Here is a 15502-nt window from a genome sequence, read left to right as displayed (position 1 = left end):
TTTACATGCACATGTGCAGCGTTTCCTGCTGTAAACCAGCACCAGGCTCCTTTTAAAGCTCTCAGCACTACTACAAAGCTCATAAAGCTCTGCTGTGGGCCTCTTCTCTCCCTGTTTCCTACCTTTCTTCTTTCCACCTCCTGCTATTCTCTTGACTACTAGAGACAGAGAGAAAGGTGGAGGAAGAATGGGGGGAGATGGGAAGGAATTAAAAGAGGAATGGAGATAGTATCTTGAAAGAGAGAGGAAATGAATGGAAATGGGAAAAGGAAGAAATTTGGTGGAAATGCATCAGGGGCAGAGAAAGGGAAAGACATGGGAAGGTAAGAGAGGGTGAGGCAAAAAAAAAAAGAGAGAGAGAGAGAAGGGAGTGAGAGGGAGATGAAACTGCTCTTTAATCAGTGAGGGGCTATACGGAGGCGGGCCGAGGTGCCTACTGTAATCCGATACACGCGCGCGCGCGGGAGGCGTGCACGCACACCGAGACAGGGGACTGAGTGAGCAGTCCTGCTCGCTGCCACAAACCCGGCGGAGATCGGAGGGGAAGGAACGCACTGCCGGAGCTGCCGGGAGAGAGAGAGAGACATTCACAGAGCGTGAAGGAGAGATAGACAGAGAGTGAGAGAGAGAGAGAGTGAACGGGAGAGGGTATAGAAGAGCGCGTTTCAGCGCAGAGACGCACAGTTTGCAGGAGGAGAGCGGAGAGGCTGCACGTTTCTTTGCTCCCGACCAGTTTTACGCACGCACGCACGCCGGAGCTGCCTCTCCCAGGAGATCTCGTGTTATCTTTTGCGCAAGAACGGACTGTTATCCGGACAGTGTATCAAGAGGAAAATCGATGGGAAAATTATTTCTTTTTCAGTCGCATGTACTTTGAGGCTCAGAAGTAAATGCGCAACCGGGAAAGAGAGACGGAGCAAAAGATTTGGGGATATTTTATCGAGACGAGGAGGAAACGCTCGCGTTACTTTTTCAGCTTTTAATTAACTTAATGTTTGTGGGCAGATGCTTCAGTTAGTCCCTGGTGGTTTCAGCCAGTGATTTCCACTTTGTTTCAAATTTATGATTTTGTCTGTCAACCAGCGTGTCGACGAGCTTTATATTCCCACGCGCGTTGTGACTGACAGGGGGACACAGTGCTGCCGTCTGTGCGCACCGCGATGGATTTTGAGGGTTTAATTTGTGTTTAGAGTAGGAATCGTGCTGATTAGAGATCGATTGGCCCAGATTGGGTTTCCCAGCAGAAGAAGTACACGCTGACAGAGCTCATACAAAGAGCGTTTAACCAGCGCGATATTCTTGGAAAGCCAGGTGAACGCAACCCGGCATTTGCGGTGGATTTTGGGCACTTCTTGAGTTGCGCTTCAAAGAAACAGAGAACTGTGGAAAAGGAGAAGAAAAGGGGACTTTGGACTGCAGCTTTGTCTTAGATACAAAGAATAAAACCATTGAGGAGGAGAGGAGGCGCGTTTCTCGGGGAAAAGATGGATTTATTTGTGTGGCTTTGTGGATGTTTACTGGCTTTTCTCTTGCCTTCAGCGGTCAAAGCAGAGGAAGGAGGTAAGTTTGACACTTTTGCTGCCCGCTCAAATCACGCTGTCACACGTAGGTGCTAAATGGAAATTAACCCGCTTTTTTAGAGAAAATTTTCTTAATTCACAACACAAGTGTGGAGTCTGTTAAACGCATTAGAGATGTGGTGTTTCCCCGTCAAACCACAATGCGTAAAGAGAGTAAAATGATTACATCTTAGGGGAACCAGTCAATAGTACCACTCGCTTTCAAATAATGCGCTATCGTTGTAGTGCCGATGGGCGTTGATTCATCCAACACAATTAGGAGGGAGATCCTGGCTGCAGATGTCCTGTCTTGCAGTGCTGACCCAGCTCGCTCGGTCGGTACCAGACGTTGGAAAGGTACGGGAGAAAGAAAGCGAGTAAACAACTTGTACTGAGCCATCAGCGAACACAAAATCACTTATTTTTCTCGCATAAATTTAATTCACAGATAGACATTTGCGTTTGGGTTAATGCAACTTTCTAACAAGCTGATTTCACAGATTCGTGTCATCAGCACCGACAACGTTTCCATGGTCCCACTCCACTGCCGGATTCAGTCCGTCCTGAAGGACGTTGGCTTGATGACAAAATTGATTTCTGTCCTCCTTACAAACATCTTAACCATATAACGGTGATTTAAAACTGCAGCTTTATCAATCAGTGTTCTCTGGAGGGCCCTTCAATAATGAAAAATCACTATGATGTTCCTATAAAATGCCTTTAGGGACTAATGTCAGCGCCAGAGGTCCGTGAGGAAGCTGCTCAGTAGAGTTTATAGTGACTTTATCGTGTCACTATGATTTAGTCTTACAACATTCCTTGAAAGACTTTTACCCCAAGGCTGGCAGCTGCGTGCAACAGGGCTCCCCTAATAAATGTTAGAACGAAGAGGTGGCGGTGACAGTGACCGGGCTACTGTCTCCGTCTATCGGAGGCCAGCACCGGCGCCAGACGCACGGAGCTCCCTTTCCTCTCAGCCCCCAGCGATCGAGGCTGCGGCCAGTTGGCGAGGTCTGTCACTTCCCCGGTCCGTGTGCACGACGGGGTTTAAAGCATGCACTAATCCATCAGAGGTTTACCTATGTGCATACGGACATGCCCTGGTGCGAGAAACAGCACAAACTCTGCGAATTACATTCAGTCAAAGGCGGAAAGGCAAAAAGCCACGTTCATTGCGCAGGTCTAATGCGTTTAATGTAGGCATTTGTATGTTTTAATCATTAATACAGCCTTTACGCACAGGGCGCATACTACAAAACTCTTTTTATGCACTGAGCTTCTCTGATCAGTATGTTAGGTGATGTGGTTTAAACAAACCTGGCGGTGGTGACGCCAGGTGTAGGCATCAATAATTAAATTCGCAGTTAAGCGGCCACAGGTGTGCGTTCATGGGTAATTTAAGTGTCTCAGCCAATAAGAATACTTGTTTTATAAACCAAATGAGCTTTAAAAAGGGGGAAGAGTTTACAGAACATTTTACAAAACTTCCCATAATGCATTTTGAGGCAAAAACTTTTATTTTTTGTCTGCTGTCAAAGAGACTGACGGCCTAAATCGTGTCTGGTCACTAGTTTTTCCACCACAAACAGACACGCTCTCATTGCCTCTAATGGTTCCTCATAGCTGCCTCTGCAAAATAGACAGAGAACTATCAGAATGTGTTTTCAAATCTTCACCTCAAGGCCAACTTTCTGCTTTAAGACACATTTGTTTGTGCACATAATTTGTGAATGAGGGGTTTGAGAGAGGGAAGCTGTGGAGAAGTTGGTTGCATTCTAAATTTAATCGATTTAGGGCTTATTCAGGAGGCGAGCCAGGGCTTTTGCAGATCTCATGACTTGGATTGAGTGGCCCGCCTACCAAATGTTGTTTTGGAGAAAAACAGTGAGCAGAGGGCACAGTGGAGGCATTCTTTACATCACATTTCTCCTCTGATGTGAGAGGATATGTGCCACGGAACAAACTGCAATGTGTGGAGGCTTCAGCTGAAATCTGGAAGTCGGCTCCGGCCACTGTGAACAGCCGGTTGGGGTGATGTCACCTCTAAATGTTTAGATTTTAACCAATAATTGAGAACTGCTGACGCTCTTTGGAAAAACTATGGGCCTGTTTTTGAGACAGTCCTATCCAGACAGCTGAACAACAGCTTAAGATGGCCTGTTTAGTTTATATTAACTGACAAAGCAGGAAGCATAGAGTGAGGTTCTGTGGCACAGCAGAAATTCAAAGGGAAGTTGTGGCGAGTAGAGTTAAATTTCGACACCAGACACCGGGATGGCTCTTCTGTCTCCTTCCACCAGTCACCATTGTTTTTTTGTAACCGCAGTCTTTCCCCAACCATTACCAGTTCTCCTTTTAACCATGACCGGCAGTTTCCTATCTTACCACTATAAAACCCTAATTTGTGTTGGTTTTTATATAGAAGAGCTAGTGTTATTTTGCTGAGAAGACAACACATGGACCTTCATTTTTGTGGGGACTCCCTCAAGCTCCCTTTGAGACCTCCCTGCTGGTACCCCGAGAACCACCGGAGCCCTCACACACATGCTCAGCAGTAGGCTGTGCAGGATGGAGCCTCCTCAGCAGTAAACTTTTACAGATGCCTCTGCTCCGTTGTCTCCGGAGAGATGAGTAAGGATGAGACTAAGAAGTGTATATATAGAGACAGAGAGGAGGGAGGGATGGAAGCATGGGGAGGAGGAAGTGACAGAGACCGAAACAGGCAGAGGGAAGCTGCAAAAAGAAGCGAACGAAACGGAAGAATGATTTTCAGCCTCGCTGTTTGATCCTGTTTCTTCATTCTGTTTGATCACAGCTGTGCCTGGAAGGGAGATAAACGGACATAATTGGCCACTCAAGACCAGCTGTCTGCTTCCATAGTGTCTCTGCTGAAATATGCCGCGTGATGAAACAGGCTCACTCGGTGCACAGTCTGAGAAGTAAGCTAGTAGTGGGGTGAACTGCCCACAGGTATGCACAAAGGGCAGGTTTATGAGGCTGTTGTTGATGGCTCATGCCAAACTAATGGGATTGTAAAAGCCTGAAACTTGGTCTAACTTTTGGGGTGGAAAAAAAATCAACAACTCCGCCTACAGAAAGAGAAATTGATAGTTCTTACACAGTTTTAAGGTTCACCAATTCTGCCATTGATTGCATTTTGGTTGTATTTGTTACAAGTCATTGCACTGCAGAATGTAAAGACTTTCGCCAATGGATACGTTTATGTACATCCTGAGTGTGACTGGGCTTCTTAGGACATTCGTTATTTTCTAGCCTTAAGCTTTAGCCCCACATCTCACATAACCTGCTGCTGTTACCCATTGGGGCAGGCTTGTCATAATTAAATGTTACATTGGTGTGGGTCATAATGCTTTGTAAGCTCCAACAGGGCATCAATAAAACAAACCAACCATGTCATTTGTTCACACAATGGGGTTATTCCCTGTTTTAGCTCAGCACGTAATGAATTGACTCGCTGCCACTAACACGGTCGCTCTGTGTAATTACTTTGCGATGAAAAAGATCAGTTGTTAGCCTGAAATATTACAGATATTATTTTCCACAAATATGCATTTAACTGCATTTGTTCCTTTCACTGTAATTTTGTGTTTCCATAGATAATTGCTCAGTGCATATGAAGATTGGCAAGCGTACTTTAGAAAGGCTGGGAATGCATCAGCGCATTATGGCGCGAGTGAAAACATGAAGTGAATAAATGTTCAATATCAGGAGCAAAATAATCTGCAGCTGCTACAAAAAGAAAGGACAATTAGTGCCTCTGATATCAGCTCATCTATACACGTTCTACCCATGTTTTCTTCTAATTTTGTATACAAAAGGCTTGGAAATGCTTTAACAATACGTGCTTGTGAACTCTCACCCCGGCGAAGCACACTGAAACAATGAAGCTGTAAACAGAGAAGCACTGAGAGCAAGAGAGGGAGATGGCAGGGAGCGTTTGGTGGTGCAAAAGAGAGGGGAGAGGGAGAAGCAGAGGGAGAGAGCACGAGGGGGCTTTAGCGAAATAAGAAGAAAGCAGCAGAGTGGGAAGCAGTAGTTGAGTGGAGCCACCTGCAGTAAACCAAACCAGATTTATTCCTCCCCTCTGTCAAACACAGGAGGGTCTGGCCGAGCTAAAGCATATTATCAATAGATACTCTGATTATGGCACAGATATGACAAGACAGGATTTTCTAAATAATTATCCTGAGAAGATTGAAATTACGTTGCGATTGAAGAGATGATTTAGCAGATGGATGTAACAGATTCAAACAGAGGACGAACCACAGTGTTTGTTCTCAAAGAGGTGATGAAATTTCCCATTAAACTGGGGAGAAGTTCTTCCAAACCTGATTTCATTTTGATTATACTGCAGGTAACAGGTGTTTCTCAGTCATCCAGTGGCTCAGACTGCTGTCTTTCTATTCCCTTTTTTCTCTTTTTAGAGCGCAAATCTCAAGAAAGTACATTCAAATGAGCCGCACAGCTTCTTAAAAAAGGAAATGCATGTATCAAACTAGAACATTAGCCTCCCCATCATTAGAATAATAGTGATTTAGCAACAGAAGCATGGTCCACTGACATCAACAACCTAGTTTGGAGTGAGCGAATAAACATTAAGCTAATTAACCTTCGGCACAGTCTCTCCCCCTCTCTCTCGTCTCTAAAAGGGAAAGGACAATTAGTGGGTCCAGCAGGATGTTCTAATTACAGTTATCATGTCATTAGTAAACTGTTAGTATTCTAGTGTCTTCATTGGCCATTGGTAATGACTGGGGTAATTAGAGAGGATGGGGAGATCAGCCTGTGTGTGCTTGTATTTGTACAAATGTCCTCAGAGGGAAGAGGAGATCATGGAAATCCTTCAAATGAGAACATTTGCCTGTCCTCACTTCTTTTAAAGCGCTCACACACACACTGAAGAATGTGTGTGTGTGTGTGTGTGTGTGTGTGTGTGTGTGTGTGTGTGTGTGTGTGTGTCCTCAGTAGTCCCTCCAGAGCGGTGCCGTGCGAGGCCACAGGTTGTTTTCCTTTTTCTCTCTCCCTTCACGCTGAATCATCCTGTTGTTTTCCTCTTTTCATGGCACTTCACCTCTCCTTTAATAGCACTCTCTGTCTCTTTCTCCACACCTCCCTCTGTCAGTGTTTTCCCTCGCTCCGATTAAGAGACCTCCCTCACCTTCTTTTGGCCCTGCTTTTCCACGGTGGGAAATCTTTTTACTCTTTCATCCACTTTTTCTCTCTGTTTCTGTCAATCTATGTTTTCTCATCCCTGTTCTCTCTGCCCGGACAAGAATAAAGCTCAACAGTTGGAAATCCATTCACATGGCTTGTTAGAGCGCCTTCAGTCCTGAACGGCTGATGCAGAGCATTAAGTTGGCTTCTTTTACTACGTTTTGAACAGATGCTTAAAGGAATACGCCAGATTCAGGTTCAGTTCATCAACACAAATGCTTCACATAATCAACTCTTAATGCATTTTCAATAAGCAGTAACAGACTCCAGAACGAGAAGGCGAATCTTGGTACTAAAAGACGAGCAATAAACACAATTAATGAAGGTTTTCAGAGTAAAACCTCTGCTTAGGCTTTTTAACATTGTGAATATCTGTTGCCAGAGCTTGTTTTCATGGTATCTGAAGTGTTTCTTGAGATGAGGCTGCCGGGAACCTTCTGTACCAGTACCTGTGTTTATTCAACCTCTATTTATATAGCGTCGATGGGCCTGTTATAACTGAGGTGTAAACTACATCCAAAAAGGTCCTGCTATCATATGAGTAATCTCCAGGTTTAGCACATAGCACTTGACCGCATGTTCAATGGTATGATTAAAGGTAAACTTGAACAGGAATGCATAAACATGATGTCAATTGAAGTTAATGGGGCCAGATAGTAACATGGGGCCCTCCTGCTCTACAGGGCATCAGAAACAGGTAGCTAATGCAGGGGCCCTTTAAAGGCTCATGTGATTATAGTTGGTAGTGAGAGCCTGTCCGGCCATTACCTGGCAGGGCGGCTGGATTTGCTGGTGTGACGTCAGCGAGGAGAGAGGCGACTGCTCATTCGTGGCTCCTGAAGAGGTTAGCTTAGATGCTAATATAGATATGAGGACTGGAGAGTCTTTATTAAGTGAAAGGAGACTAAAGAACAACACCGAAGACTTTTCTCAGTGGAGAAGGTGATCGACAGATGGCTCATCCAATCACCTGATAGGAATTTTTTGAAAGTGTCCCACATGGCGCATTGAGCAGGTTGGTCCTCCCTCCCTCTGGAGGGTGTGGACAAAAACTCTTTGATTTAATTTGGAGGACTGCATTGTCTCATTCTGATCACCTCAAATCATTTATCATGATATGACACGACATGGACGCTGCGAGCACGACTTGTCCCAAACCAGTTTTTCTAACCTGAAACTCTTCCTCTCTCGTCATTCTTGAATCTTACATCTACCTTTTCCTACTACACTGTTGTCTTTTTTTTCCCACCTGCTCTCCTCTTTGTCATACTGCTCCACTTCAGTCATCTTTTCAGCTCCGCTCTCCGTTATTGATCTTAAATCTTTTACTGTATCTTCCTTTCTACATCGTCGTATTCTCGCTCTTCTCTCTAAAGCCCCACGGATCAGTTAAGTGTCTTTGCTCCTGAGCTGAGAAGCTTGTTCTCATGTCAGTTCTTTTTCTGTATCACACACTCATCCCTTTCTCTTTTTTTTAAGAGCCCTTGTCTCTCTTCTCTATATTTTCCCATCACTCTTTTTGTTTCTCAGATCCTTTGTAGTTCTCCGCCATCCCTCCCTCTATGTTACACACATACAAACACACACACTCGTTTCTCTCTGTAGTTTTCCACTGTGGCTTAATGCAGGGCACCTGGAGAAAAGCACAACCCCACCTGTTTGTGTGTATGTGTGTGTGTGTGTGTGTGTGCGTGCAGGAGCCCTGTATTTTCTGTCCAGTGAGCTTTTCTGAGCTGCTGACTTTCTCTTTTCAGATGATGAGAGACAGATGTTCTGGCATTACTCTTTCTTTCTTTGGTCCTGCCTCCCTTTCTTTCTCTCCCCTCTCTCTTTCTGTCGTTCCTGAGGTTTCCCAGGTTTCGGTGACTAAAAGCCCCTTGGTTTGGATCCAAAGAAGACATTTCAGCCTGTTATTTGCAGTGTTCCTGATATTCCCAGAGCCACACAAAAGCTTTTCACTACACATGTATCTGTGTTTCTGCCGTTTAAGGTAACAGTGCTCGAAGCGTTTTGTGAGTGCTTCATGATTCTGGAACCGAGCCATTTTACTGAAAATGCATTGCAAACAGTAAAAGAAAACATGGAAATCAATGGGAAAATTAGCATTTTATTCCCTCAGGCATTCATGCAGATGGTCAGGGTATATTGATTGTTAAATTCAGGGACCTGTTTCCAACAAGGTCACAATAATGAGTCTGTGAAACTTTGAGCATTTGGGCCAATGTTGCTGGATAATAAGTTGATCTGCCAAATAATACCGTCGCTCTTAACAAGCTCCCTGTTTTGCTACGTGAAACACACTTTCATACACAAACACTTACTAAATCACTGTACACCAGTGCTGTCATTACGGGCTCGGGGCAGTGGAAATGAATGCGGACTATGATCCTGCACATGAGCAAAGTTCTAGCAAATCGATTGCGACAGGCTGAAAAGTGTCTCTTTAGAGTCAAACCAGGCTCCCCACTCAGAGGGAAAATGAATCTGTTAGAAAGCGAAGAAACAAGGTCAGAAAATTTGCATTTGGGGCCAACAAACAAGGATCTAGTTCAATTTTGCAAAGCGTCTCCATGTGGAAATGTGTGTTTTTCTACACATCTGTGTGTCACTCTGTGTGCATGTTTCTTACATGTTTGTATGGGTGCATCTGTGTGTGTGTGTGTGTGTGTGTGTGTGTGTGTGTGTGTGTGTGTGTGTGGAAAAAAAGTTGCTGAATAGGTGTTATCAGGATGCAATACTAAACGTGGCGGAGAGCCATAAATAATGCAGTGACCTGTCTTATATCCCTGCTTGACAGCTTAGCACCGTTTACTGCTGCTTATTGTGTGTGTGTGTGTGTGTGTGTGTGTGTGTGTGTGTGTGTGTGTGTGTGTGTGTGTGTGTGTGTGTGTGTGCGTGCACCAGAGGGGCATAAGCGATGTTCAGCAGTTTGTGTTTATGCGTTTGTTGTGAGCATGTGGTCTAAATACAAGCTCTCCCTGAAGCTCTCACATGCTGATGTGGTTGAGAGAAGCTGTCTTGTGTGAAGTCTGGGGTCAACTGCAGTCAAGTGTTTGTGTCTTCTGTGAGGGACAAACTGAGGCGGAGAAAATAGGGATGTTTTGGCACTTTCTGTTTCAGCTCGTCTCAAAAACGTTAAGTACCAGCTCATCACAGACGTTTAGGGTCCAGTGTGACGCTCCAGTACAGGATGATTTTGGTTTATTAGAATTTTAGTCTTATTTCTGGTCATGATAACATCTTTAACTCTCTGACAATTAGCTGAGATGTGGGAATGCATCTGTGAAAAGGAACTCTAATGGGACAAATTATACCCCTCCTCTCAACACCCACAGCATCATCTTTGTTGCCTCAAATCTCTTCTTCTCCTTTTCTCTCCCTCTCTCCGTCTCTCTCCGTCACTTTTACCTGTTTGTCGATTCTTATCATGAATTCAGGCTTTTCCCAACTCAGCATCTCCTCTGTTCTGACACACGCACACACAGACATTACACTTTGTTCCCAGCATGCAGGTCAGGGGGTCTGTGGTGTGGAATACAGATTAGCGTTGCTATAGATTTACTCTTGGAAGCTGTGTTCATACAGTTTCTTGGTAAATAGACATAAAGCTAGCCGCTGGCTCCCCCTCCTAAAAGAAAAATGCTTCACCCCTCCAGTATACTAATACACTGATCTATCACTGCAGGAGCTCTGCATTATAATGACTGATGAGCTCAGCCTCAGCATGCCTTTAATGCATGTGTGTTTATGTGTATGTGCGCTATCCAACAACCAAACAAAATCAAATTCATACAGGAGGATATGATGTCATCCGTGCACTCATCAACTCCATGTGTGTCACTTCCTGCGCTGTTTGGATGTGATAATTGTTGAATGACTTTGGTGTGTTTGTGTCCGGATATTAATAGACCCTTAAAGCAGAGCAGACACAATACTTGACGCACATGCAGCGCCTGCCTCTTCATAATACAGGCCGTATTCATCAGACACTTGGAGGCGCTGTCTTGATCGGCTGCACGCCAGAGGTGAAGATAGGAGAGGGGAGGGTGGTTAGTCTGAGTAGAAATGGGTAAACAAAGAAAAAACACATTTCATCAACAGAAAATATAAGAAATCTTTGACATAGTCTTAATAAAAGCCAAGCTTAAGCTTCATAAAAGTATATTTTATTGCACTGGATTGACTTTTTGGTTGTTCATGTTATTGTGTCCACCCCCTCTACTGTATATGCACTGGTTGGTAGAGGAGACGCCTGAAAGTGAAGAGTGAAGTAGAATAAAGCTTCACTGGGACTGAATCTAATGAAAACACATCTGTACTCTTATGCATTATGAGTCCCGAGCAATAGGTTATTAATCAGTTTCATTTCTCTAACCACCCAATCTGTTGCCCCCTTGCATCGCCTCTGTCTTATCCAGATTTCTTGTGAGAGACAGTTAGCTAAGCGCTGTGCTAAAAGCGGTGTTTGGCCGATGGTGCTGTGAGATTCCAGAGTGGTTAAACACTAATCCAGGTGGTGCTGAGATGAAATGCGTCTGGCCGGGTTACATAGGCCTTGTAACTCTACTCCTGTATTACTGTATGTCACCGGGGAGATTGGAAACAGATAGGAGGAGACAGACAGGCCTTGCTGGCTCGCAGCGTGACGGAGGAAGGAGACACGGACAGAGGCAAAGAGAGTAACAGAGGGGCGATCGCTGATTGTTTGCAGACAGCGTGAGGTAGACACCACACATAGACGCCAAAGCATCAATCACTCTGTGCTCAGACCTGGAGCACGTATGCACCGGCCCATGTGTGTGCATATTTGCAGCCTTGTTTTAAAAAAAAAAAGTGAGATTTTAGACGCTGCAGGTTTGAATTCATTTTGAAGACGGTGTCCGATAAAGTGTTTACGCCGTGAGTGTGTGTGTTAATGTTTGCGTGTGTGACTTCTCCCAGAGTAGGTTTACAGTAGCCGGTCTATTTAAAGCGTTAAGATATGTTGTATTCTGCTGAGTAGTTTGACTTGGCTATGTCACCCTACTCAGCACACTGGCAATAAATAAAACGTCATTGCGCTGAGGGCCAGACGGTGGCACAGACCGAGAAGTTACACAACACACAGTTTTTCTTTGTGACGCAGCTTTCATTTAGCACTGATTGAAGCAGTAATACACACAGTCAGGAGCTTGATTGTGAGTTTGTTTTTCCTCTCATAAACAGGAAATTATCTAAGGGGTTGCTCACTGGCCAAATACTTCCCAGTAAGCAGCCGACACTCACAGATGCTGTTTTTATTAGCATAACCTGGTCCGCTGTGGCCCCCATTTTAGCCTAAATATTTGTTTGAAATCAGTCTGCTTCGGTTCAAATGAGCAGTCTAATCACAGAAATTATCTCTTGGATAAAAAAAAGTAGTTCTTTCAAAATAATAGACTACTTAACAAGCAGAGAGCACTTTTCTGCCTCCACTAAGACTCCACTTAAGATACTTACTTGTCCAAAATAAATATTTTGCAAGCACTGACAGACATTATATTATTATGTTTATTATATACTTATACCATATAGAAATCTCATACAATTACATTGGTGGAGTGCTATTTTGGGAATGTTAAATGAACAAACTCAGAGCCGTGATTCTTGAGTCCCTTCTGGCAGATTGTGGCACATACTGTCCCATTATATTGTCAGTGCTTTGACTTAACAAAGATGGCTGTCAGAATATCCACCGTGATGGTTTAACTTAAGTTTTGCAGATCTTGAACAAAGAAGAAGTTCAGCCTGTGTAGAAAGTCTGCACAATCCATCAAACAGGGCAGCCAGTATGGTGCACAATAGATGGCATAGAGGTAAAACAGTGGAGTTGTGTGTGTTATGCAGTTGGGTGTCACAGATATATATGAGCTACCCATCAATGTCAGGATACATCTGCAGCAGAGAATGAGCCGCATTGTGTATGACACGACGCAGACGTATGACTGTCGACAAGTGGATCCGCTCTGTGACAGTGACTGTGGCATCTGGAGGGCTCGTCCGCTCTGTGTGTGTGTGTGTGTCATGTGTGTGTCAGTGTTCATGGGTCAGAATGGACTCTCTGTGTGTCGTGACGCTGAGGCGACCTGTGACGCCACATCCGCACGCACACTCACGTCTTTGTGTCTCATGTCCTGTCTCTGCAAACACAACTCTTATCCGCGTTTTATCCCTTCTGCCCCCCTTTTCCCAGTGTGAAATCATGAATGTTGGCGTCCTCCTGGTCACTCATGATAAGCAAACACCATCGACCCCCGATGGAGCTCCAGACTTAGTATAGTTACAGAGTGTTACTGGAGGTTTATCCGCTCAGCCGATCTTTGTTAAATTCCCGTCTTTTAATCAGTGACCTTACTCCAGTGTGCAAACTTGTGTATTAGCCTATGAAAAACTAGATTTCCATATAATACACATGGCGATATGAAGGAGCAAATCCATAGAAATAAACATGTTTCTGCTTCCACTTGACTTTTCTTAACATGTGTAAGTGAGATGATTTCACTCTTTCATACCGCCCTGTCTGTCTCTCTCTCCTCTTCCAGCGTCGGAGCCATGCGGTGGCTATTTAGATGCCAGCGATGCCGGCTACATCACCACCCCCGGCTACCCGCTGGAGTACCCACCTCACCAGAACTGTCGCTGGGTCATCACAGCCCCTGAGCCCTCGCAACGCATCGTCCTCAACTTCAACCCGCACTTCGAGATAGAGAAACTGGACTGCAGGTAAAGGCACGGTGGATGGATGGGTGTTAGAGGAGTTAAACAACAGTGAATTAAAAGATTTGCTCGAGAGGTTCGGCTGCAACTAATGAAGGATGGGGTTTTGATTTCTGTCTCCACCAGCCTGTCTTCTGTGATAGTTGTTGGGTGCATTTGGCGAACTTCAGCCCACTCTCCTCCTGTTTCTCTGGCTTTAGCTATCCCATAATAATCACTCTGGGACCTCCCTCTGTCCCTTGCCTCTAATTATCAAAGTCTAATTACAACACATTTACTGTTCCAGGATGGTTTTCACACTTAGGAAGAATTAACACAGATTAGAGGATTTGGTGTCCATCATTGTTTTTGGCTGTTTGGCTTTGGTTGCACAGTGAGACTGAAAGAAAGACCGACAGCTCTGCAGCATGAAATAAAGATGCAGCACGCTGAGATAAAGGCAGACAGAAAGGCATGCTGGGAAATCATGGGGAAAAACTAAATCTTAATAATACTCAAATCATTTTAGATGTAAAGGCTAAAACAATAAAAAATGAGATGAGAAGGGGCATGGAGTAAAAAATGTGGAGAGAATCTGCAGATTTTTCCAATAATTTAAGTGAAGTCATGTTTATTTTTACATACAGCCTCACTGGGAGTTCTGGGCCAGCATCTGCAGTGGTGAAGTGTTAACACGTCGTAAAAATTGTGAGAAATTTTAAGGACAGGCTGTCAAAAAAGAGATCGCCTTCCCACAGATGGCTGTAGGTGCTGTAGGAGAGGCAGCTCATAAAATGACAATTAAACCAACAATGGAACAAAGTGAATGCAACTAATTAAACAAGTTAATCGAAGAAAGAGTTGTCAGACAGCTTTTACTCTACAGGCAGTGCAACGATCTGGGACGCACACACAGAACACAGAAACACACGCAGGAATTTCTAAAACCATAACTTGTGAAGTCTTCTCCCATTCGCCCTTCTGCGTATGACCCTCCCTCATCTTCACGGGACCGTCACGTATGGAACCATCCCACGCATAGTAGAGGAGAGACTGCTGCCTCTCAGGCATCTAATGGGCACTATCAGTGTAAAGGTCCACAGATACAAACCCACAAATGCAGAAACACACACACACACACACACACACACACACACACACACACACACACACACACTCTTACACTTTTCCCCCCTCTCCTGTTATGTCTCTGTTCCGGTGCTTTCCCATCCAGTTATTAACATTTCAGCCGTATCAATTATAGATAGGCGAATTTCCCCACTCAGATGTACCAAAATCATTCAGACATTTCTTTGTTGAAATTGAAGCATCAATATTTCACCGGCTGGCTGTTTGTCGGATGGCTGAAAGGTTGAAGGCGCTGCGCTTTGCTCTGCTCTGTTTTGCTTTACTTTCGCACTGTGCTGGGGAAATGAAAAACACACTTCTCCATCTGTCTCTCTGTCCTCGTCATTTTTCTCTTTTACCCTCCTGTTCTCATGCTCGGATCAGTGTGATGCATTCGATGCTCTCTCTCTCTCTCTCTCTCTCCTCCACTCCCCCCTGTCCTTCTTTTTCCTCTTCCTCTTTGAATTTTGTACATCCATTTAAAGTCCAGCAGTTTCCCCAGTGGAAAAAATCTGATTGAACTGTTAAAAACAACAGGCTCTGATTTATTTATCACCGTGTGTGCATGCAGTGTATATATTTGTGCTTGTTGTGAGATGTTTGGTGCATCTGAACATGTTCCTAGTTTCAGTTTGCTTCCTTTAATCACAAGCCACATTTTTCTTTAAATTAAATGTTAAACCACGTCAGTGAGAGTGAGACATTTGCAGCATTGGTGGTAAAATCCCAAATCTAATAGGCTGTTATTTACAACTGTCCTACAGCGCTGAGCTATTTAAGTCTGCAGGCACCCAACATCAGGAGCATGTGTGTCTGTGTTTGTGTGTGTGTGTTCAGGCGTAGGCTGAAATTGAGCTGTTAGGTTC

At 44.4% G+C, this 15502-nt stretch overlaps 1 protein-coding gene across 4 annotated transcripts in view; it reads left to right on the top strand.

Moving 5' to 3' along the window:
- Positions 1–516: 516 nt before the first annotated feature.
- Positions 517–15502, top strand: part of LOC143330182 (neuropilin-2-like) — an 88436-nt gene continuing 73450 nt past the window's right edge. For 3 of the 4 annotated variants that reach the window (XM_076746497.1, XM_076746496.1, XM_076746494.1), the window contains exons 1-2: positions 681–1560; positions 13355–13535. In XM_076746497.1, the coding sequence (XP_076602612.1) occupies positions 1485–1560; positions 13355–13535 (257 nt within the window). In that variant the 5' untranslated portion in view covers positions 681–1484. Of the gene's footprint in view, positions 1561–13354; positions 13536–15502 lie in introns of all 4 variants that reach the window. The other variant, XM_076746493.1, reaches the window with a different exon arrangement.

Source organism: Chaetodon auriga, chromosome 13 (genome assembly GCF_051107435.1).
Source record: "Chaetodon auriga isolate fChaAug3 chromosome 13, fChaAug3.hap1, whole genome shotgun sequence".
Classification (NCBI taxonomy): domain Eukaryota; kingdom Metazoa; phylum Chordata; class Actinopteri; order Chaetodontiformes; family Chaetodontidae; genus Chaetodon; species Chaetodon auriga.
The sequence above is the reverse complement of the archived record's forward strand: the minus strand, read 5'-3'. Positions and strand labels throughout refer to the sequence as shown.